Genomic DNA, 24,232 nt, shown 5'->3' on the forward strand with positions numbered 1-24,232 from the left:
GTCCACTGGCAGCTGGCCCAGAGGGGCAGATGCCTCTACTGGCTCTGCAGTCCCCATCCAAGTCTGGCAGGTGCACAGCAGGTCACAGCCGGGCAGCAGCCCCCACTGCCAGACTGCTGCAGTGGGTAGAGGGTGCAGGGAACTCTCAGGGCTGCTTCAGCAGTCCAGCTGGCACAAGGGGTAGTGTCCCCAGGTACCAATTGGCTGGGCCTCAGAAGCTCCTGAGAGCAAGTAGCCCTGAGCTACTTGCCAGGGCGGCTTTTGGTACTGCTGGGGACAGCACAGGTGCTGGCCCTGGGCTCTAGCTCCCCCTGGCTGCAGATCCAGGAAGAGCCGGGCAGGGTTATTTTGTCCCAAGTGGCACAATTTGCCCCACACCAAAGTGCATGTTCAGGCACCTGCGCTGAGGCAAAAAGCCCTGGCTCAAATTTGCACTGCTTCTATTTGAGCTGCTGCAAGTGCACGTGCTTGCATATGTGGATGCCCTTTGGATTTATCTTGTGAATCATACATGAGTTTGCATACCTAGCAGTGCTAATATTGCATGGTACCCCATGGCACCTAAAAAAGATCTCATGGCATCCTGGGGCGCCCTAGCACTTTGGTTGAGAATCACTGTTCTAAGGCGGCTCCATTGCCTGATTTCTAAGAGTTGGTGCATGTGAAGCTGGAGTGGGTAGGTGGGCTTGGTTCTTGGCCGTACTCCTGCGTGCAATATGGAGACAGTCTAGAATGGTCCCTAACTACAGCACCCATCAGGCTATGAGTTCCTGTGCAAAGAGCCTGTGCAATCAGGCAGCCTTTTTTCCCTCTCAAAATATAGTTGTTAAGAACTACAATTCTCTTGTAGCCCCATGATGTAAAAACCAATCAGCCACTGTCTTCTACAGCAAGGACCAGAACAGGCTGCCTGTACCTTCAGTGAGAGGTCAGCATCTTCCATAGGTCTTGAAACAGGAAAGGAGAAAATCCTGAAGCCATATCCTGCAATCTGGGCTCAATAGTTTTACCTAAATACGTAGCTTATTTTCTAATGCATGTTGTCCACATAATTTTAGGTGCTCAAATGTTCACTAGTACACCATACCTGTAGTGGAAATGAGCCAGTCACTGTGTATAGCCAAGCCCTTGGAGAAATCCTCTTCCTCCACAAGGAGAGTTGAATTTTGAGTCATTCCCTCTCTGTCTTGAGATTCTGGATGGTGTTGGATAGAAAGAACGATCTTTTCAGCTCTCCCTCGCTATCCTATCAAGTTGCCAGCTATTGGTAAGGATGACTGGCTTCTCCCAATATTTTGCTTAACTCGTACCTGAGTCCTTGCCTGTCTTTCAGGCAATGGTTGTCCAACCAAGGTTCAGTTCATTCTGAAATGCTGAGCCACAACACAAAAAGTACGGGTATTTGAAACCTACTTTATTTATGTATTTATTTATTAGAAACCAGACCCACTGTAGCCCAGGAGAGCAGGATTTGGTACAACTCAAATAAGACTGAACTTTAACATGTGGTATTGTTACTGGTCATAGTATTTTTCTGATTTCTGCTATTGTGCAACTCCTTAGCAAACCTCATCATTCTAACAGGATGCTTTGTTAACAGATGAAGTTAAGATTTAGATCAGCAAAAAAGGATATCCCTTTGTTTTCTTTTGCCTAAGTATAGTACTGAATATTTCTGTAGTGCCTTCCAGATGGGGAATCACTGAGTATTTAAAAACATGAATGAGTCATGTCTCATGCTACCCAGTGGGATACCTGTTACTATCCCTGTTTTACAGATACTGAATGTGGAGCACAGAGAGGTGTGTCTTGATTTACACCATATTAGTGATGGGCATGGACACAATGTAGCTGTCAGCTGTGTATTAGAACTGGATGACATTTTTTTTGGAGAATGTCTTTTTCAACAAATGTAACAATTTGGGAAAGACCACATTTCAACTATTTGGAAATTTGGGCAAAACGTAGTAAATGGTTTCAGTCAAAAATATTGGTGGAAGCATTTTGAGAAGGGTTGAAATGTGTCATTTTGACTTTTCCAGAATGACATGGTTTCTTTCTGCAATGTTGAAATGCAAAATGTTGACACTTTCCAAATGAAATATTTTGATGTATGGTTTGAAATGTCACTTTTTTAAAATTTCAAACTGGATGCAAATTAAAAAAGAAACAAAAACCTAAATTTGTGAGTATATTAACCTGAAAACTGAATGAAACCTTTTTGTGTTTACAAAATGGGATCAACCCAGAATATTTTTCCTTGGGGGATATGGGGATGAAGCAAACAAGGATCCATTTTTTTGCTTGATTAAAACTATTTTCCCTCAGTTTTTTTGCTTTGGCAACCAAATGGAAAAATCTATTATTCATTCATAACTGATCATTAACTTAACCACCAGGTTAGTTTAATCTTCTTTACAGTGTTGGATAACTAGTAGCAATGGAAAGACACTTTAAAAAGTTAAAACATAGGTTAAATAAAGAGAAATATTTCTGGAAGTAGAGTTTTTATGTTAACTAAAAAACTATAATGTGTTTGCTAGTTAAAGCATGAAACCCCCAACGTGTGTAGTTACATTGATTTAATTTATCTTCTACCCATATGGAAAGGGGAATGAACTATACCAGTGAAAAAGTGTACCAATTAAAAATTACACCTGTAACCAAAAGAGTTAGGTACAAAAACTGTATGCAGCCCAGGTCTGAGATGCATCATGCTGTAAAATGGGATGAGGATGAGATGTATCATGCTACAGTGGAGGATGAAAACCCAATCAGCAGAATCACTTAAAACTGACCAGGCCTCTGTATACACATATCTTCATATCTTGACAGGGTTGTGGACCAGATGACTCAACACTACTGTAGGTAGGACCTAATTGTCTGTGATAGCAAGGGACTAGATTCAAGGAGCCAGGAGACCCCTTCTAGTCTCCTGTTCCTATAGACAAAACACTATTAGCAATTTGGTGATCTTTAAGATCTGCCATTCCAGAGACCGTTTATGTGTCTGACCTCTTGGACTTCCCTCCCTGCTCACATGGTTACAGATGAGATCCCACCAGGCCTTTTCTCCCTAGCCCCTAAGGACCACTCTATGAGAGAGATGCCCTTGACAGAGCTCTCCATTGGATGAGAAAGGCAAGTGTCTCTCTGCAGCAGAGGCTCTACCCCTTCTCCACTCTCTAACCTTCTGGTTAAAAGGGATTTTGATTGGTATTGAGCAGCCTGACTACAGGTGTTAGGAGCTCAGGCTCCTGGGCTGTGCTTTAAGCTTCTGTGTTTGCTCACACAGATCAATGGCACCACAGCCTAGCTGTTCCATCCCTGCTAAAAAGCCTGGGGCTATTTGTATCGTCTATGACCACTATCACTTTTGGTTTACATAACATGTTCTGAATGGTGCTGAGTAACCAACCCATGAAAGACAGGGGCTGGCTTGTTCACAGAGACAGCGGTAAACCTCTAGTAATTGCATTAGACAAGGTGATTCTTGTTTGTACATGCTTCAGTGATATGGCTTAAATTGAGTGCTTAGAACAAATCAATATGATTAAATTAGAGGTCTATCTAGTGTACTTAAACAAATCTGATGAATAATGGTAATCAATTATTGGAAATAACAGCTCTTAAGCTAGCTTCTTTCTGTTCATAATCAGTGCCTAAGAGAGTAAATTTAATAAGAAGGTTAGAAATGGGTCCAAAGACTGTGATGGTACCAGAATAGTGTAGAAGATGAAAGTTTGGGCAATTTGTGACATCATTAAGACCAGAGACATCCATTTGTTGCTTTTATGTCAAGAACAGAATTCACAGCCAGCCAACCAACATGAAACACTTATTACACTTTTTAGTGTCCCTGACTAGGGACAGACGTTACACATAAAGTGGTTGAAGTGATCAGAAACTGGTTTAAACCTGTAATAGAACATAAGATCAGTACACATAAACCAGTTTCAAAATGGCTGAAACTGGTTTAAGATAAATCTGGTTGAATGTAGTATCAGAGTTAATTGATTTGGGTCAAACCGGTTTATGCAATGTCTGTCCCAGACCCCTTCCTGGTTTAAGTTAAACCAGAGTCCCCCAGCATCTCAGATGCTTGGCAGCCCTGGGCTGTGATGTGCTGTCTGCTCCAGAGAGCAGGGCTATCCCTGCCCCTCTGCTCCCTAGCCAGAGCTCTGGGAGAGACTGCAGGCACTGGGTCCCTGAAGGCCAAATTGCAATGTGGTGGGAGTGGCTAGTTGTTTCAGAACGTGACATTTGGCGTTTCCCAAGCCCAAGAAACTGAGGAATAGACCAATCAATTCCAGAGGCCAGCCAGAACTTTAAAAGAAATTTCTGTTAGGGCATGTGAGACCCTGACCCCAGTGAATACAAAGTAACCTCTGGAGGATGGCACAGCAGTGGAGGGAAGGCTGTGCTCTGATGCTAGTTGCTTTGCTAGCAGCTGCAGCAGCCTGGCTTCCTCCTGCCCCCTCCCCTCCCTTGCTGCTCGCTGCTCAAGCAGGGATCCCCCCTCCCTCCCTCCCTCCCATCTCCCACAGCCTAGACCCCAGCCCCATGGACCCTAGGCATGTGGTATGCTAGCTAATGCTGAGAGGTGTCTGTGTGTGTCTGTCTTCAATTCCACTGTGACAGACAGACAGAACAGTGTCCACGTAGGGCTTTTTGGAGTTAATCAGCAGGTCAGCTGGTAATGTCCCTCCGTTCCTTCCTTGAAAAAGGCTGTTTAAGAAGAGCTTGAACTAATGAGAGAGGCTTTTGTTTTGTTGATGGGCTGATAAACACTGTTATCAGTTCCCTGCTGGCTCCCTCACTTGTCAGGTTTGCTACAGACAGTATGAAGAAACAGGGAGAGGGAGATTGAAAAGATCCATATCATTAACAGATGCATGCACTGCACACACACCCTTTGCCTCAGAGTGCTGGCCCGGTGCTGGGGTCAACACTTCTGCCCCTTGAGCAGCATGTGGGGAAAAGCCTGGGACAGTGCAGGCAGGGTGGGGGTTTACATCCCTCTGTAATCAGAGCATCCTGCCGGGGTCTGACCATGCCTCACTTTAGTTCAGCATTGTGGAAGGGAAGGGAGGGCTGCTCTAGCACCCCCTGGCTTCTAGCCTGAGCTCCTGCAGACATGTGCCTGCATTTCTTCTGTCCAGAGGGAATGTCTGTACAGTTGCAAACCAGATCAACCTCGGCAGGTTAGATTAACCTGCAAAGATTAAATCAATTCAGGCTCAGGCTTTTTGAATGTCTGTCCCTAGCACCTGTCATTACATTTCTGTAGCTTATTTGTAGATTTCCATCTCTGTGCATACTGCTTGGACATTGTCCTCCTTTCAGCTTCCATCCCAGGCTTTGCCCTCCTCATTACATCTTTGCAGAGGACTCTTATTTGCTCATTTCTTTCCCCTCACACTCATTTATCAAATTCATGATCTTCAGTTAAAATAAGTGCATAGCCACTAAAGTCAATGGGGATCTCTCCGTGGATGTTAGTGTGCGTGTGTTCAGGCCTGTAGTCAATATGTTGATCATGAAAGGTGCCAGGCTTATCATGAAAGGTTCCCCTGGAGATTCAAATCCCGGTTCCTTACAGAGCAGGAAAAGCATAAGAAGAAGCACTGCAAGAACCCTCTCCAGCCCCCCGCCATGTTGCCAACGTGCTTTCCTCAGCACATTCCCCCTCTTTGAGGACTGCTAATAAATGTGACACTTGTGACCTGGGCGTTCTGTGCCTGTTGAGTGGCGTGGGGTGCCAACAGCGCCTGTTTCACCTTGGCTACCTAACCATTGTCAGATGGAGGTAACTACAGACCTTGTTTGAATTGAAACTGGCAGCCCTGAGCCATCAGCTGTCTCATGTTCACTATTTAAAGTAACAGCTTGATTCTTGGCGGGGGCAGTTTGGGGTCTGAGGAGCAAACAAGTTAACATGTTTTCAGTGAAGGCAGATGAGCAAACAACACAGTACATCTGATATTTAAAGAAACATCGGCACGTCTCGGGTCGCAGAGAGGCAGTGCTGCTCCACCCGGCAAGCCTGTGGGGAGCTCCAGGGGGAATGTAGAGTGCGTTTTATTGCTTTGCTGACACAAACATACTTTTGATCACGAGATGAGCTCCCTCCTGTGTACAAAAGGAGGGACCCTGCAAATTCAATACAGAACTGAACAACACAATATGCTTGTGGGCAAAAGCTCCAGGGAGAAGTTCAGATGTGGTGGAATTGAGTGCAAGTCCCTGTAATGACCCTGCATCTGAGCATCCAGGCTGTTGGACCTGCCCTGCCTGTGTGTGAAACTTGCACGCTAAGGCTAAAGGCACCGGGAGTGAAAAATGAAAGGAATGAATACTACAGTAGTTTAAAGTCAGAAGGGAAAAATGCAGTCCTACTCTATTGCCATTTCTCTGCTTCATTCTTTCTTCTCTATTACCAGCTAGTATTATCTTATTACATTTTAATTTTTCTGAGTGTTCTGCTCCATGGATTCATCCTATGAGAATGGGCCCTTTTGTTATTAATAGGTAGCGGATACAATTGGGTATCTGCTTACGTTTGTTTTCTCTTTCAGTCTTTGAGGACTACGGTTCTGTAGGGATTGGCAGCCCTTTTCGTACCTGTTTGTGGCAGAGGCCTTCAAGTTCATCCTTTGAGTTTGTTGCTTCAAAGTTTTTAAGGCTGGAAAGAATGGTTATGATAATCTAATATGAACTTCCATGTGACTCAGGCCACAGAACTTCATCCCAAGGATCCCTAATTGTTTCTTAACATAAAGGACAAGACATTCTTGCCTGGTGCCTGTCAGTCATTCCCTCCTCCATCAGTCTCACCGGACCCGTCAATGTCTCTAGCTCGGACTTATTTCTTCTTATGTCTCCGTGAGCGCGTCTACATGTGCATTTACTCACGCTTAAATTTAATGTGCATTACTTTAATGCGTGTTAAGTGGGTTTAGGCAGAAGTTTACACATGCAGGTGTTAAAATGCATTAACACTGTATGTGGACTGACTTGGGACTAAAGTTAATCCCAAGTCAGTCCACACACACAGTGTTAATGTGCTTAAATGTGTCTATACATTCGTTAATGCACTTTAACCTGCAATGCTGGTATCAAATTTAGGTGCAAATAGTTAAAGCGCATTAACAGGTATCAACAGGTGCGTTGCAGGTATCAAATTTAGGCGCAAATAGCCTAAGTTTGCTATTTTAAAGTGCATTAAGGGTGTGCACGTGTAGGCACGCACCCTAATTCACCTTAAATTTAGGCTAATGCTCCTTAAAGCATCTCACGTAGATGTGCCCTGTGTTCCCTTCTCCTCATTTTCTCTAGCCTCTATTGAACACCCCCTCTATATCCTTTGTCTTCCTCCCTCTAGCTTCCTTTGCCAGTTATTTTACAGAGGTGCATCTACACGTGTGCCCCACTGCGCAGTACCCACCGGTCCTGCGCAGTCCCAGCGGTGCATGGGTCGTTTCCGACCCTACTGCACAGTAGCAGCGGTGTCATCGTTAGTGCCCGCTGATGCTACATTGCCATAACAATGAGCTACGTCTCCGTAGCTCATCGCTACAGCAATATAGCATCTCATGTAGACATGCCCAGAGAGAAGCAAACAACATAACAAAAATACCACAGGTCAAGGGACGTGGAAGCTGTTAGCACAGCAGACTCCGGGTCATTCTGCTGGGGTGGGCTAGCCTTTCGCCGTACCACATTGTCTCTCTCATTTGTTTAGACTGTAAGTTCTTCAGGGCAGGGGCTGCTTTTTATTCTCTGCTGGTGAGGGCCTACAACAAGGGAGTCCTGATCTCAGCTGGCATCTCCATGTGATACTGTAATACAAGTGGAAATACTGAAGGGAAACATATCATTGTGCTGTTTGCGCCTTGTCTCTACTTTCCAACACCACTAGCACTGCTTTGTTGCATGTGTGCAGAATTCCCAGGTTTTGCAGGTCAGCTTTCCAACAGAAAGAACAAACCTCTCCTGTAGCTCTCAAATCTCTTTCCACCCACAACCTGCCCCTACACAGAAACTTGCTTAACCCGAACCCAATGCTAACACAGAAAATCTTCTTCAGCAAAAACTTGCTTACACTCTTAAAAAAAAACCTTGGATGAGTATGTATAACACCACCTGGGATGTCTGCTATAATTTACTGTAAAACTGAACCCAGTTTATTAATGTCAGCATATCAAAACCCGATCCCTGTACCTATAGAAAAACGAGCAAGCTGTGCAACATTTGGATCCTAAACTTAAGTGTTGCTCTTCTCTTCTTCGCTTCATCTCCTTCTCTGAACTCCCTCTAGTGTTGTCAGATATATGCTGCACTTATTGTCCTGTGGTGCATTTTGTTTTAACTAAGCTCAACAGGAAGGTGTAAAATCTATCAAACCAGTTAGCTTCTAAGATGCAACCCTGCCCAGCCTTCTGCCTGACTTCAGATGAGAACAGCTAGCTACCTTCCTCTGTTGCAGTTGATGGGAATTTTGCCATTGGCTTCCATGGCAATAGAGTAGTACATATGGACACTGATGGTTTATAATGCTGACCTGGGCAGCTGAGGATGCTTGCCCTAATGCAATTAATAATCACTGATATTGTGCTATCACACTGTAAACTCCAGGGGCTCCTCCAGATGAGTGAGCATGTGCCTGTTGCGGTGCCTCAAAGCAGTTTGAGATGCCACAAGAGGCACACTAAGAACAGAAAAATGTTCCCTGCGCTGCATATTAGCAGCACAGGCTCTCAATTTGATACCTGAAATCCTGGTATCAAAAAAAACATGCTGGAAAAAGTGGTGCAAAACCTGAAGGATCTAGAGGCTGGGGTAGCACTAGGTAAAGAACAGGATTAATAGTCATTCAGTAAATCACTGACTTTGTCCTCGTTTTTCTCTCCTAAGAGCTGATAGTAAAATGCACTCCGCTGCGTTCTGCCACGTTCTACCCGGCACCGAGTACTCGCCCGTTCCCGTCAGGTGACTCCACTCATGGGCACCAAACCTGGGAATGCAGCAGCAAGGTGGCTCCAGAAGTATCCCCTGTAGCTGCTTAAAGGCTGCATAAGGCAATTTGGAGAGTGCCCAGAGGTAGTGCCCCTGCAGGAGCTCTGCCGCGTTTCTGGGTTTGGTGCAGGCAAACTGGAGTGGATAGGCATGGCGTACTTGAGAGCACCTGTTCTTGGGAATGCTGGAGCAGAGTGTAGACATAGCCAGATAATCCTGCTCCCACGGCAGCTGGTGCAGGCCAGGTCAATTATTTCAGATCACAAGGGCAACAGTGCGATTTCTCAGAGAAACCTGTGAAGTGTTTATCCTGCAAATGGAAGAGCATGTAGTAATGCTCCACCTGGTAGTAATGCAGACCTCTGTCCTGCTTCATAGGCTGACTGGAGATGTAGAAGTGTCATCCTTCATAGGAGGTATCTGTGATCTTTATAAAGCCCACTTTCTGTGGGGACCGTTCTAGCCAGGGGCCTACCCAGTTCCCACAGACAGGTAGTAATGTAGTCCCTTGTGATTCCAGCTGGGTAGAGATCATTCTTTCCAGACTCATCTAACCTCCCAGATAAAGGAGTTTAGAGATGCCTATAAACTTCTGTAGAGGCTAGCTGCACAGTGCTGGGCAGCAGTGACCTGACTTCATTGCTAGGAGGAGTGATTATTGCTGTGTGCCTTTTAAGTAGGCGGCCTGAGCTTCTGGGTTGCTGAACATCCCCAACTCCTATTGAGATGAACTCGGTGCCTTTTAAAATCAGGCCACTTTATTTAGGTCCCAAATGTGGACTTTGGAGTCCAATCCAAGGCAGGGTCTAATATGCAGGGGCCCTGACATGGAGTTTGTGGGTGGTGCTGCTTTAGAAAAAGTGATGGTAATCATAGGATGTCATATTTAAGCATCCCCACTAAAGTACCATGGTGCCACTGCCTTGACACAGGTCATGTAAGGCCACAACATTGGCTGCAAGCCCAGTCAGAGAAGGCTAAGTCCCTTTATAACTTGCTTTCTGAGTGGTATCAGGAAAAGAGTGAAATGGAGGGCAGGCAGGGCATCCAGCTTGCTGCCAGGTCTTGCTGGCTCTGGGACCTGGCAGCCCAGGTGATGCTGAGAGTTGAGTTCACCCCATCATGGTGTGTGCCAGGCCACGAGGGAGGCAGGGGAGGTAACCTTGCTTATATGTATGTGAGTTTAAAGGCAACACAAGAGAGACATTGAATTCACAAAGATTCTGCGAGCCTATCAGCTCAAAGACTTATTGTGGCAACCAGCTAGGGTCCAAAGAGATGGGACATGCCACTTGTCCTTTGTTGCTGTGGATTGTCTTCCCTGTACTCCTTGCTACCCCCCAAAGTTTACCTGTGGCATGGGAGAGTTTGGCACCTCTGCACAGAGTTCAGGGCAGGGACAAACAGGATTACATCAGGGTATAAAGGAAGCCCAGCTGGATTTCCTTTACTACCTCATCTTACAGCAAAGTCACAGAGGGCTTTGGGGTGAAACAGTCGCCTCAGCCCCTGCAGTGCCTCTAGGTCCTGCACTTGGGGAAGCATGGAGGGTGTATTTATGGGAGCCCTAGGAAAGAAGCTCTTTACACTTTACCCTGCTTGTGCAGTGAACAGGTGGCCCTACATTTGAAATCTGTGAGAGATTTAACGCCTCTATAAATATTTATGAATGGGGTAAAGTGTATTTATCAAGTTCCCACTTGCCTAGCTCCAAAAATACAGCTGTAAATCACTTTATTTTCATCAGCTCTTCCAAAGTCCTTAGTCCTACTTCCCAGGTCCAGAACTGCCTGTAGAACTAGGCAAGCCTGAAAAATGGAGGAGCAAGAGGTCTTCAGTGGGATGGTACTTGCTGCCTGCTATACAGATTAGGTAAATGCTGGTCTACACTAATCATTCCTGATGGTACTGTAATATTAATTAGGGGTAGGATTTTGGTGGCGTTTCTCTGCAGGCCAAAACTCTGGCGTGGACACAGCTATACTGGGACAACTTATTTTGTTTGGGGAACTGGTTTGAGCTATACAAGGAGGTATAGCTGTAAGTAATGGTAAGGCTATACCACTACTGTTTTCTGTGCCTTCAAACCTTTTCTGGTACACTGGAACCCAGATCCTGTACAGGACTAGGTTCTCTAGCCCTCAGAAGGATGATAGTTTGGAAACCAACTGGGTGCTATCCATAGCCATGTCAGACAGTGTATGGGACTGCTGAGTAGGACAGCTGCTTCTCCAGTCAGCTGAGTGGGACACTGGTGAGCTGCAGCTGAGTGAAGAAGCAGTGCCCTTGGAAGTAAGAGCTGCAGCAAACAACAGGTCTTGTTCTTTATGGCTAAGTAGAGACAGTTAAAAAGCCCGAAGTTGAATTGACTGAGTCTTTACAGGTTAGTCTAAACTGTAGAGATAAACTGAGAAACAATTGGACAGACATTCAATTTTGATTCAGGAAATGCAGCCACATGCCTGCAGTGGCTCAGGCCAGAAACCAGGAGGTGCTACAGCACGGCTCTCTGGCACGTAGCCAGCATGAGCTGTGAGTTCACTTCCTCTTCCTGCTGGCCCCAAGGTCTCTGGGATTTGCAGTCCAGAATTACAGTAGAAGGACTCTGCAGGGTTGCTCATCACCTCCTCTTCCTGCTTCTAGGTGTCTCTGGGATTTGTAGTCCACAGTTGCAGCCAGCAGTAAGTTTTTGGCAGGGCAGGGCAGGTGACCGGTATTCTACTGTATAGATCTGCCCCGAATCATTGGCCCCTCCCCTTCAAGAATGAGAAATAGGAGCTGGCGTCCAGCCTGGACATTAAATGCCCTATTTGGGCATGGTTGAGTGTGGAGGATCAGCTCCTCTATTTCACAACCCAACGGAGAGCACAGGCTGGAGCAGCATCAGTGTCTCCTGCAGTCCTGCTTCCCTTCGGCTCTGATCCAAACAGCCTGCTTCTCTAGCGGGGCTATTGCATCTCTCTGCCCCTTCAGCCCTTTGTCACTGTCCTGAAACTCCCAGTGAGGCGGCCAGTAATATCAGTGAAAAAGTGAACCCTGAGTTGTAAAGAGACGTGTTATCTAGCTGACCAGAGCTCCTGGTGAGAGGGCTGAGCAAGCTGTTGGGAGAAAAATTCATAGTTTAAAGATCTAACACCCCAGTGCCTCTCACCATGGCCTGGGGAAGCTCCTCTCCCACTTTCAGGCCCCACAGCGGGAAACCTAGGATTTCAGGCTGTTATATCCTGGCTTTCCTAAGGTAAAAAAAAAAAAGAGCCATAAAATCCTCCTTTAGAACAAAACCAAAAAGCCTTTTCAGCTTCTTCCTTTGTACATTATAAAAGAGCAGAGGGAGGCACAAATCCTATTCTCTCTCTTTGTTCATCAGAAGAAGACTCGCTTGTGAAATAACTAAAATAAAAAGTGAAAGAATGAGCCCAGGGCAGGGACTTGCATATGTTGTCACAAGGCTATTTGGGATGAGTTAAAACTCCTCCATCTTCATATTACAGAGGTGCAGAGAGGCTGTGTTGTACAAATGCATGGGCAGGGGCAGTCCCTGCCCTGAGGAGTTTGCAGTCTGAGGCAGATGGATGGTGGGAGGACAAGCGGAGGTGAACTGCCTTGTCCAGGGCCACGCAGCAGTCCGTAGCCTTGATCCTACCAGCAGTGGCGGGGGGAAGTAATTGCATTTGGAATAACAAGCAGCGGTTGGCACAGGGAAGCACTGCTAGGGAGTCTCCCGGCTCCCCTGGTATTTACTGAACCTGCCGGGCTGCTGAGAGAAAGTGGGGACCTAGTGATGTGCAAATCACTTGAGTAAGATGGCCAAGCAGGAACGTCACCTGGTCCCTGTATTAAGCACCTGGTGATCTACAGCCACCAACAAACAGCCTGTTCTCTGCTTGCTTAGGGGGCCACGAGCTGGAACAGATGCAGCTTATTCTGGAGACGATCCCCGTCATCCGTGAGGAGGACAAAGAGGAGCTGCTCAAGGTGATGCCCAATTTCATCAACAGCACCTGGGAGGTGAAGAAGCCTTTGCGTAAGCTGCTCCCTGAAGTGAACAGCGAAGGTACCGTGACTTTAAGTTCTACTTTGGGACCACGCTTGTGAGGAGGGTTTGCTTATCTGAGGAGCAAAAGGGATCCACCTCCAATTGCAAAGGGACTTCCAGAGGGTGTGGAGGGAAGAAGCTTGCGTCTCATAGCTCACGTCCGCACATCTTCTATTATTGCCCCATTCCTGATCATTTCCTTTACTCCCTCTCAGCTGGTGGGAGTGACAGGGTGTGTTTGACCCTGGTGTAGTGCTGTACTACTGCTGCATAATGCCCCTGGAATGATCAAGTGCCTTATGATTTTTAGTGCTTTGCATACGTATAACACGCTGACAAGGCACTTCACACTCCCTCCAGTGACAGGTCAGCAGCAGGTATACCTGCCTGGTCTGGAGCAGCGATCCAGGAATTAACTGAGCGATTGTCTCCGCGCTGCATTAATTGCCTTGCTTCTCTCCTATTTGGGAAAATGTATTCGTGCAGAATTAGGGAATAAGTCATTTCTCCCCATAACTATCTGAGATATCTCCCTGTATGGGCTAGAATCCTGCAACGCTCTGTCTTTTTAGTGGGAGAGGCAGAGCATGCCTTCAGGGCCTCATGGCCTGGCATGACTCCTGGGAGCGCTTCAGCCCCTTCCAGCACAATCATTGCCTTCCTGAGTGAAGGCTACAAAATATTTCTGTCTTGGAGCCTGAGGCCTGCAAATAATGGGCTTCAGGACCCGTGGCTTCAGCTTCTGCACTGGCCCTGGGAGCAGCAGCAAAACTGGTAAGAGACGGCAGGATAGCTTCAGGAGCATCGGCATAGCACAGCATGCCACGGCGGCCTCTGTGCCTCTGAATACTATGTAACATGCTCTTTGTGTTTCTGCTTTTCCCTGGGTTGGCCCCAAACCCCTGCTTGGCCAAGCCTGCTGTGTGGAGCGTCCTTTGCATGTTTGCTTTGCTCTGACTGCTGTATTGTCAGTGTGGCTGATGCTGTGTGCACCGGCTCTGCAAGGAAGAATTTGCTTTGATAGGGGTAAAGTGGCAAAACTGAATGTGTAAACCAGCATGACTCTACAAAGTACTCCATTATCTGTCTGTATCAGCAGTGGTAGCCATCAGCCTTCTTTATCCAGAGTCCAGGTCAGTCATGAAATACTGAGCAGATCATTATTATGGGAAGGAAGGTCATCTGCAATGCTTACATAGTTCATTGAGAGTTTCCTGTTTAAACGACCTGAACGATGGATGTACTATTGTGCAGTGGTCCTTGTTGGAAGCCAATGACCTTCTGAAACTATTGATTCCTTCATAATTAATTAACCCAAACAATGAAATAATCCAATGAGAGACAAACATGCCTTGGTTAATATTTAAGCACTGATGCCACAGGTATCAGCGTTCCCTTCCACTGACTTCCTCTGAAGTGTTAAACCTTCTTGTTAGAGCACAAAGAAGTAGCTGGATCAATTTCCATATGAATTGGAGTACTGTATTATTAAAGGTCCAGTAAATGAATACTTCCTGGATTTTAGTATAAAGAAGATCTGACCAGAAAAATAAGGTATGTCCCTATTTTGATTGCCTGGCATTTACAGGACTGTTCTGTAGACATGAGAATGCTCAGAATAAACCAGATATCCCTAATAGGGATCAATGTTTTCACCTTTCCCATGTGAAAGGAAGTGTTGAGTTGGAAACATCACAAAGAATCCTAGACTGCCATTTTTATTTTATAGACATTTTAATTGCACCATAGCTGCTCTTTAATCATAGGTATTTATGTGGGTTTAAGGAGCTCGTGCTTGTAGTTTCCAGAACAACTTTAGGAATACAGAGGTTTTGAAATGTTAACCTGTGGAATAACTTCATGGTACTAATCGACCCAGGCACTTTAAAGACTTTACTGTTAATGTAATTCCATCCCAAGTGCACATGAAAGTTTTAAATCAGTTTCTGGATGTCCCTGTGGTACCTGTAAGAAGCTGTGCCTGTAAAATGGATTTGAAAGCATGGAACTGAACCCTGTAACACATCCAAATTCAGCAAGTCCTGCTGTTATCCCTACTTCAAGGCACTGAATTATAGAACATGGTGACAAACTACTCCAATCACCCATAAATCAAATGGAAAGAAGCCCATTGTCTTGTATGAGCAGTGAACCAACACCCCAGTGTTGTGCATTCTGGTTGTGGATCAGAGCCTTGACTATTTATAACATTTGCTCTCAGGGGTATAGCACCGTCTCTGTCACTTCTGCAGTTTTTGTTAACTGATACAGGAATGCTCCAATGCATGAGCATAAGTCCCAGGAGGGGTAAGATTGATGCGTGGGCATCAAGGACAAGTGAGGCTCTGCATTTGATGTACGTGGGTCATAAGCTTTGATTCCTTTCATATTTTAATGATGATTAATATCAAGCAGATGTGTTGTTGTGGACTCATGGGACCATTCCTCTGCTAGTAACACCTACTTTGCTTTTGGGTAATTAATGAACCTGTTTCCCTGCAATCCACAGCTATTGACTTTCTGGAGAAGATACTGACATTTAACCCCATGGATCGATTAACAGCAGAAATGGGTCTACAGCATCCTTACATGAGCCCCTATTCCTGCCCAGAGGATGAACCAGTTTCACAGCATCCATTCCGGATTGAGGATGAGATCGATGATATCTTACTGATGGAAGCCAACCAGAGCCAGATGTCAAACTGGCACAGGTGCAGTATTTGTGGCTTACAAGGCTAGACACAATCATGCACTCTTCTAGGGCAAAACTGTTGACTTGAACTGTATTGCTGTGACCTCTTTTTATGATGCAGTAATACATTCTGCAAAACAAATGAGATGATTATTTATTTAACCTGATCATCTAACTCAACTACCAATGATTTCCAATGAGATCCAGTTTTGACTTAACCTATGTTATTAATTGCACTCTTTTCTGCTCTTATTTATACTATCAGTGTCATTGACTCCAGCTGATTTGCCTCTCTTTAAGTGACTTCTTTTCTACTTTCTATCATTGACCCCAGTGCTACTTATTCTAGCACACTTTGGGGCCAGGTCTAATGTCATCTTTCAAGGGGCATAAACCTCATATGGGGCTACAGATAGTGGGTCTGTTGATGCCTTCTGTGCTGAGGGGAAAGGTTGAAAGGCTGATCTGCTACAGAACAACATACCCCAGTTTTGTGGGTATAAAACGTGGAACCCCTCCCTACCTCTTGGTGTATTCACCTAGCTGGGAGCCCATCAGTGGATCCAGGCTCCCAGCTGCAAGGGCACATGGCAATTAACTGGTTAATCACATCTTAAGTGTAATGTATGGCAGGGACCTTGGAAACACCCATGTATGGATCCTGCCACTGCTCAGCAGACTTGCATTGTGGTCAGTTTTACTGCTGCTGCTACAAGTGATGAACCTGGTGATACCAAGTGTACTGAACAGTTGCCAGTAATCTCCCAGGGTTTGTGACTTTAATTTTAGGTAGGGCTTCCCTGGTTTTCAGGTTCAAGGTCTAGGCCAGGGCTCCTAAACTCTCTGCCATAGTGGCTGTTCTGGAGCCATGGACTCTCAAAGTGCTGGGAGTCAATCCCATGGACACTCCAGTGTGTCTCAGAGCTGGAGACCGCTGCACTGGGGCTGTCTGTAGACATTTATGAGGAGATATTTCAGGCTTTGGGCTGAATGAATGAGCATTTCCACTTGCCAGAAATGAGGTGAAGGAATCTGGGCCTTTCTAAAGGGACATGGTTTCTAAGAAACTAAAAGTTCCCAATTCGCTCATCAGGCAGAACCACATATATTAAGGGTGTGTGAATCATAGAGTTATTTTCTATTCAGTGTCCAGCAAGAAGCTACTTATACTCATAAAGCACTGTGTGAAGTTTCTAGGCAAATGATGCCTTTAATTTAGCTGTTGTATTATTCAGGAAATATTGAGCTAGAGTAGGGTGGTTGTTACTTCTGAAATCAGCCCTGGTCTGACATGTGCTAGAATACTGTGTCCATTAGGGGTGTCCACAATACGAAAAGGTTGTGGCTGCCAGCCAGGCTGTGCGCAGGAGAATCACCACTGCTGCAGCCCTGGAGGGCCCCCAGGACCCCAGGTAAGGCTGCTGGGGTCCGGCACAATGCTGGCCCCAGCCTCCCCTGCCACCCCCAGGGTAACTTGCCGCGCGCCAAAGCATGCATGGCACGGGCATTCCCTGGGGGCACGTAGTGGCAGTGCAAGGTGCATTGTTGCTGTTTGTCCCTGAGGAACCAAATGCCCATGCTCATGTGGACACAGCCAAGGAGCTCAATCTGTTTAGCTTAACAAAGGGTGCATTAGTATCACAATGACTGAAGCTCATGTGAGATAGGTACTGTTTTGTATTGGTAGCTGCATGGCTGGCACTGTGTGTAGGCTAGCCATCTAGTATTTACCTCAGTGCTGTCATGATTGTGCTGCTCCTCAGTACCGCATTTAGCTAGTTTAAAGCTAGCTTTGGTTGGTCTGTATGAACTACAGAGAGTGCAGTGAAGATGTATTCAAGGAGAAGGTTAAAAGTGGTGAGTTCTTTGCAGTCTATTAAGTATCTACATGGGAATAGAAGTTTGAAAGTGACCTCTTCGGTCTATAACAAGATCTGATGGCTGGAAATGGAAGCTAGACAAATTCAGGTGCAAACCAAAGTGCAATTTAACAGCAAGTGTAATCCACCTTTGAAGCAGCCTCTCAAGGGCTGCAACGGACTCCAGTGGTGAAAACTTTTTAATCAAAATTGGATGCTGTATCATTCAAATGGGAATTAATTCAGGGAAGTCTATGTCCTGGGTTAAACAGGATGCCACACTGGGTGATCCCAGTGGTCCTACAGTCGTTTCATAGGACGCATCTACACATCGCCATATGTCGACATTGCTATGGCACCGTGCTTTAATACTTCCTTTTGGAAGTCCTAAAGTACAGTGCAGTAACCGCCTGTGCTGCGCCATGTGTGCGGCGCATGGTTAGATTTTACTACTATGTTGCTGTAGCAGCACGCTAAAACGGGGGCGGGGGGTGCCACTATGGTGACCTCGCTGCCAATCACATGTAGACCCATGTGATTGCTACATCACTGTAGTGCACCATATGGTGATGTAGGGCAACGTGTAGATACACCCATCATGTATGAATGTCAGCCAGCAACAAAATTGTCTCTAAAGTTGTTTTCTTCCAGAAGGCACAGACTTGAGATAGCTGCTGCCAGTCCATTTTAAGACAGCCTAGCCATAGTTTGGGAATACTTTATAAAAATATTAAGACATATAAGAGTTATGATAGGTAATTTGGTTTAGGTCTTCTGATTCGCATAGAGAAAGGGCTTACTCTGTTTTGTAGTTAGGATGTAATCTTCTCAGTTTCTGGGTGATAGTTCCATTCAGTATTCTCATGCATTATTTAGCTCTCTATATTTTACTACAATTACAGTTAGCAGGGGTTAAACACGGTCTCTTTTAATCTTGAAGATGGGCCTGTCCAGAAGGCAAGGGTAGAGTTCAAGTAAGCCATAGGCCCCTATTTCCACTTCCCTTCAGTGCTCCTACCATATCAGAGGTGAGGCCCATTGGCAGAAGGCAGCTTTGGTAAGCCTGCAGTACTGTTGCCTGTCACATAGCTGTGCAGGAGCTAAATCTCTGGACCTGTCAATTCACTGCACTGCACCTGCACTCAAAACTAATAATTTAAGAAATCCTTTGTTCAAAGTTATTGCTCTCTCTCTCTCTCTCTCTTTCTCTCCTTGTCTGCATGAACAAGTATCTGGGGTGAAGCTGGCTAAATTAAGTAAATTTGAAAGCCCCACTAATCATGCTTTCAGGGTAAATCTGCCTGTCATAGGTCCTTTCCCCTTATGGTCACTGAAGCAGCAAATCAGTATCTCAAGGTCACTTTGTCACTCCTTTATCCCTTGGCTTTTATGCTTCCTGATATGACACACACTGAACAGTAGCCATGACTTAATTCTTTCACCTAAGTGATATAAAACCAGTATATATTATAGCACAAGGCCAAGGTTTTCTCAAGTGACTGGTGATTTTTGGTTGCCCAAATGTGGATCATCTTAAAGGAATCTGACTGCCAGAAAGTGCAGAGCACCCAACCCCTACAAAATGAGTATTTTAAAGGTGTTTCAAACTAGGCACCTGACCACTAGTTGCTTTTGAAAATGTTTGTCCAAGAATCTGATGTTTCAAGTGAAGGCAGTTTGATCAATAGCTACATGAAGGGACTGAAAATTGGTTTCTATTTGGTTTCTCTTTCTAGCTTTGCCTCTAGTTTCTGGGAAATTATTTAAACAGTCTACCTTTGTATTTCATGGGAATTTATCAAGCTCTGATTAATTGTTACTTGTAAAGCACTTTGAGATCTTTAGATAAAAGGAAATGTAGCAACATAAAGGTGAAAATAGCAGCAGTAATAGCACTAATATCTGCCTTAGCCTCTGCTCTTACTGAGGATCGGAGCCATCAGTTGTCTGTCTACCAACAGAACGCAGTAGGGTGGGAATGGTAGTGTTGGTTACTAACAAGTGTGTCTTTTATAGGTACCAAGTAAGTCTCTCTTCTGATTTGGAATGGCGACATGATAAATACCATGACATGGATGAGGTACAACGAGACCCAAGAGCAGGATCTGACTCGCTTGCCGAAGAAGCACAAGTTGATCCACGCAAATATTCTCAAAGCAGCTCAGAGAGGTTCTTAGAACTATCACATTCGTCGATGGACCGGGTGTTTGATGTAGATTATGGAAGATCATGTGATTACAAAGTAGGGTCACCTTCCTACTTGGACAAACTGCTGTGGAGGGACAATAAGCCCCATCACTACTCAGAGCCCAAACTGATCTTAGATTTATCCCACTGGAAAAAAGCAACTATAACACCCGCAACAGAGTTAGCACTGGAAGAAGAACCATCCAACCTCTTTCTAGAGATAGCTCAGTGGGTGAAGAGCACTCAAGCAGGGCTCGAGTGCCCCAGTCCTCTTCCAGAGATGCAAGAACGCAGTCTGCCACCTTCTCCTCACCATCACCATAAAGAACCTAAGGAGGTAAAGAGTGAAACAGACCCTCAGTTTGATTTGGATGTCTTTATCTCTAGGGCACTGAAACTTTGCACCAAGCCTGAGGACCTCCCAGACAACAAGCTCAATGACATCAATGGAGCTTGTATTTCAGAACATCCTAATGAGATTGTGCAAACAGAGGTGTTTCAAAAGGAAAGGTGGTAAAGAATCAGTCTCAAATTCACTGCTAAACTATTTTGTAAGGCTTTGATAACATATCTGCTACCCAGTGCTGAACAGTAATTACAGTTTGATTGGTCACTGAACATCAGTTTCTTACAGTATACTGAATGCCTTTTTTATGAAAAGGCGAGCACAAAACACAACCGCCTTTTGATGCCTTAGAAATACACTAAAAGGAATCAAGAGGTGTGAATGAAATACTGAGTTTCTTATGCTGCCTTAACAATCTTGCCTTGTAATCTCTGGGACCAGTTTGGAACTTAAATGTACAAAACAGAGATGACTGTACATCATTATAAATTTACAAACAGAGGTCAACTCAACTTCCTTTTTTTATATAGTATCCTAAAATAATAAGGATGAAAGGAGACTTTATTATTGCTGGATACGCCCCTTGTTCGGCAAATTCAAAATAGGCTGAACCAGGGGATTTCTTTAATGAAATCATCTGAATATTGTCTGTATATAGCGGAGTAAGGTCAAGGGGTACCTTTTAACTGATTATTCCTCTGACCAAATTCTGCCCTAAATTGTTTAAAGAAAAAGAACTGTTACATCCTTGTAATCCATTGGCAGATTTTGTCCATCAGTCTTGAAAACACGTCTGCATGAATGTTTGTACGGAGAAAAATATTGGTTAACAACATGTGGGCAATCTTTTTTTCTCTGTTGGAAACCAGAATTTTAACTAACAAGCACGTTTCTTGAATCTGGTTCCTCATATTTACAAGTCTTTCCTTCTGTGATTCACATGTGGATCAGAAATCCTACAAGACTGATGCCTTATCTGTGGTAGGTGGATTAAAAAAAGATAATACAGTGAAACCTGTCTTAAGCAACTGCCCCCAGGACCAGCAAATATCAGCAGTGTTGTTTTGGCAGGAGAAGAGTACTAGGAGGTGGGGAATCCACAGTTATAATCTTAATTATAGCATCTGCTGGCTATGTAACCGTAGGCAGTTCACTTCTCCACTATAGGTTCTCCATCTGCAACACAGATATAATAATACTTACCTTACTTGCACAAATACTGTGAGACTGAATGAGTTAAAGCTTGAGCAGTGCTTTCAGCAGCCAAAGCACTGGTTCAGTGCAAAATTTTGATACCCGTTCACCTAACAGAAATGGCTGGTCTTGGGCTAAAACAAAGCCACATTAGAACAATTTTAGATACATTCAAATACTGGCTTAAACTAATGGGTTGGCTATTGAAAATGGTCCTTTGTGCAGACTGTACAGCAGGAACATGCTTGAGAAACTTGTCTCCTAACTTTTGGTCTGGTAGCATTAGATTTTTACACTAGCAAAATTCCCAATTGGCCATAATCGCATTTGAAGAAACACTCAGATGTCTCCAAAGTTCTTTGCTTTCAGCTTCCCTGGCAGGTAATTTTATCAAGAAAGTAACTTTGTAAATAAATATAAACATGGCTGATCTACTGCAAGTTCTATTTTCATCCACACTTCCTAGCACCTTAATAATTAATCTGCTAACTAGAGTTTGTATATCAAAGAGATGTTATATTTAATCAACCTGATCAATTTTTTTAAAAAAATTGAAAACATGTAAATAGTTAAGTGTCTGCAAAAGAAACATGCATTTATTGTCATTGTGCCATTTTGTTCTTTAGCATGATGACATTACTTTTATTTGTAAAAGGTACACGACTGTATTTACTAACTCAAAGGTTCCTATTTCACTGCTATCACGTGCAAATTATTTCTACCTTTAAAAAAAAAAAAGATAGTCTATTAATTATTAAGAGATGCAAAAGAAAATCTTTTGAGAGTTAGGTGAAAAACTAACAGCAGCATTTAATACTACTAACCAAGCTTTTTATTATGGTGGTATTAGGATTGCGATACAGGTTTAGCTTTAGAAGAACCTTTGCTACATGTTCAAGACCTGCTCAGCTTGCTTGTTCTTATTGTTAAGAGCTTACTGAACATAAGCTGCTTTAAATACCGTTACTCCAGTTGCTTAGTAGAGTAGGTGTTGAGGCTGCCGGCTGAATGGGTTGAGATGCAGGTGGAAGTCTCTGTTCAGTCAAGGTAAAAAAGGCATCTGGAAGGCAAGGAGAGCGATTCACTGAGACGTGTAAAATCCTTCCTGACAAAGAGCAGGGTGATGCACTGGTTCTGAGATTTGAGTGTTTGGATTTTCTACTTTTACACTAGATGCAATACCCTAAAAGGGGAAGGGAAGGAGAGCCAGGAAGAGCTCAGTTAAGGTGTGTTACAAATTAAATTAGCTATATACCTCAACAAAAGCTCAGCACTTTTACTCATGAGGTGCAAAATGCACTTGGAATAAGTGGATGCTTCTGCAGTGTGGCTGCACCAATGTATGTCAGATGAATTTGGGCCATTTGGTCTGGATGAATAAGCAAACTAATGATTCACTGCCCTTGTTCCTACCCACAGCTTATCTGTGTGCCCACCAGCAGTCCAGGAGATTCTGAGATAGGCCTGGCACGCGTCCCCTCCAGTCCTGTGGGGTGCAAAGTGTCCTCCGGTGCTAGTGAAGTCAGGAGTTGAGTGTGCAGGGCCTAGGAGGAAACATGCAAAGCTTGCAGCAGAAGGCCCCAAGTAAGACGAGAACATTTGGGGAGCGGAGGAGTATAACTAGACTGTAGGATAATGCAAGCTGCATGAAAACTAACCTTAAAAGATAGAGGCTGTCAGCAATTATTTACTACTGTTGGGCTAAGCAACAAGATTTACTGGCCTGAGAAGTTAATATTGATGAAAACCTGTCAGTATTTTTTTCAAGGGACAATAAATCTTCATGTTCACTGAAACAAAAACCTACTTCATATGTGAAGAAAAATGGGAGAATCTCTTTGCTTTGGCCATGAAAATGACATTTGTCCTTTGAAACTCCCCTTCCAGTGGGGAGATGGAGTTGAGGGCCAGAAATAAAAGCTGAATATTTATGTCACAAGAAGTAAATAACTGTTTTAATGGAGTTCTTTGCAGCTACTCAGGATTTACATTTCAATTTGTGATCTGATCAATTTAACAGCTTTCCAAATGTCAGTATTAATGACCTGTAATGGATAAACAATAGAAAACTCTAATTTGTCACACGATTGTTTTCAGCCAGTCACAAGCCAGGGTTTTTTCCCTGTATGTAACAATAATAAAATTTAAGGTCTGAGTCTTCCCTGATTTGACAACGTTTAGTTATTATTATTATTATTTATTGTGGTATGGTTTGAAATACATTACAGAACTTGGTTCTAAATTTATTCTGTAAATGTCATGAATACTACTGGAGGCTCTGACTTAATATTTCTGTAGCTTTCTTGGTTCAATGTGGTACACAGTCTGTTACAAGAAGTAAGAATCCCCTGATGCACAGAGATTTGCCTTTGGGTTATTTTGTGTTCTACAAAGGAGATATTGAAGCAGAACAATGTGCAGGTTCACAACTAGGTGTATTATTTGTACAAATAGTTTATTTCAGTAATTGCACATATGTGATTTCTATAGATTTGTTCTTCCTCTTCTTTTGAGTGAAAAAACAAACAAACCTAGGTTGTGGATTATTTGTGAAATGAGCCCTAACTTTATTAAACATGCATGCTGTGTTATTGACCCCCGAGTCACAAGACACCCTCTTGGCAACCCAAATGGAAGAAGGTCCCATACAGGCTGCATACCATACAAAGCCTTTGGTGCCACCCATTAATGACCAAGGTGAGGACAGGAGCTAAGTACAGACATTTGCAGGGGTTAGGGGGTGGTAGATCAGGTTAAAAATGGCCACCTGATCTAACTTAGTTTGCCCAGGGTCAGACCTTACACTTAGACCCCAGTGAGCACGTCTACACATGCCTCTTTTAAGTGGGTTTAGCCTAAAATTGCCATTTTTAAGGCACATTAAGGGCACGTGTCTACAT

At 44.2% G+C, this 24,232-nt stretch overlaps 1 protein-coding gene across 5 annotated transcripts in view; it reads left to right on the plus strand.

Moving 5' to 3' along the window:
* The window catches only part of MAPK4 (mitogen-activated protein kinase 4), a 133,996-nt gene extending 110,501 nt beyond the window's left edge, over nucleotides 1-23,495 (plus strand). For all 5 annotated transcript variants that reach the window (XM_025214884.1, XM_014524428.2, XM_025214883.1 and 2 more), the window contains 3 exons: nucleotides 12,911-13,072; nucleotides 15,564-15,765; nucleotides 19,622-23,495. In XM_025214884.1, the coding sequence (XP_025070669.1) occupies nucleotides 12,911-13,072; nucleotides 15,564-15,765; nucleotides 19,622-20,309 (1,052 nt within the window). In that variant the 3' untranslated portion in view covers nucleotides 20,310-23,495. The remainder of the gene's footprint in view (nucleotides 1-12,910; nucleotides 13,073-15,563; nucleotides 15,766-19,621) is intronic.
* The last annotated feature ends 737 nt before the right edge of the window (nucleotides 23,496-24,232 follow it).

Source organism: Alligator sinensis, unplaced genomic scaffold (genome assembly GCF_000455745.1).
Source record: "Alligator sinensis unplaced genomic scaffold, ASM45574v1 scaffold24_1, whole genome shotgun sequence".
Classification (NCBI taxonomy): domain Eukaryota; kingdom Metazoa; phylum Chordata; order Crocodylia; family Alligatoridae; genus Alligator; species Alligator sinensis.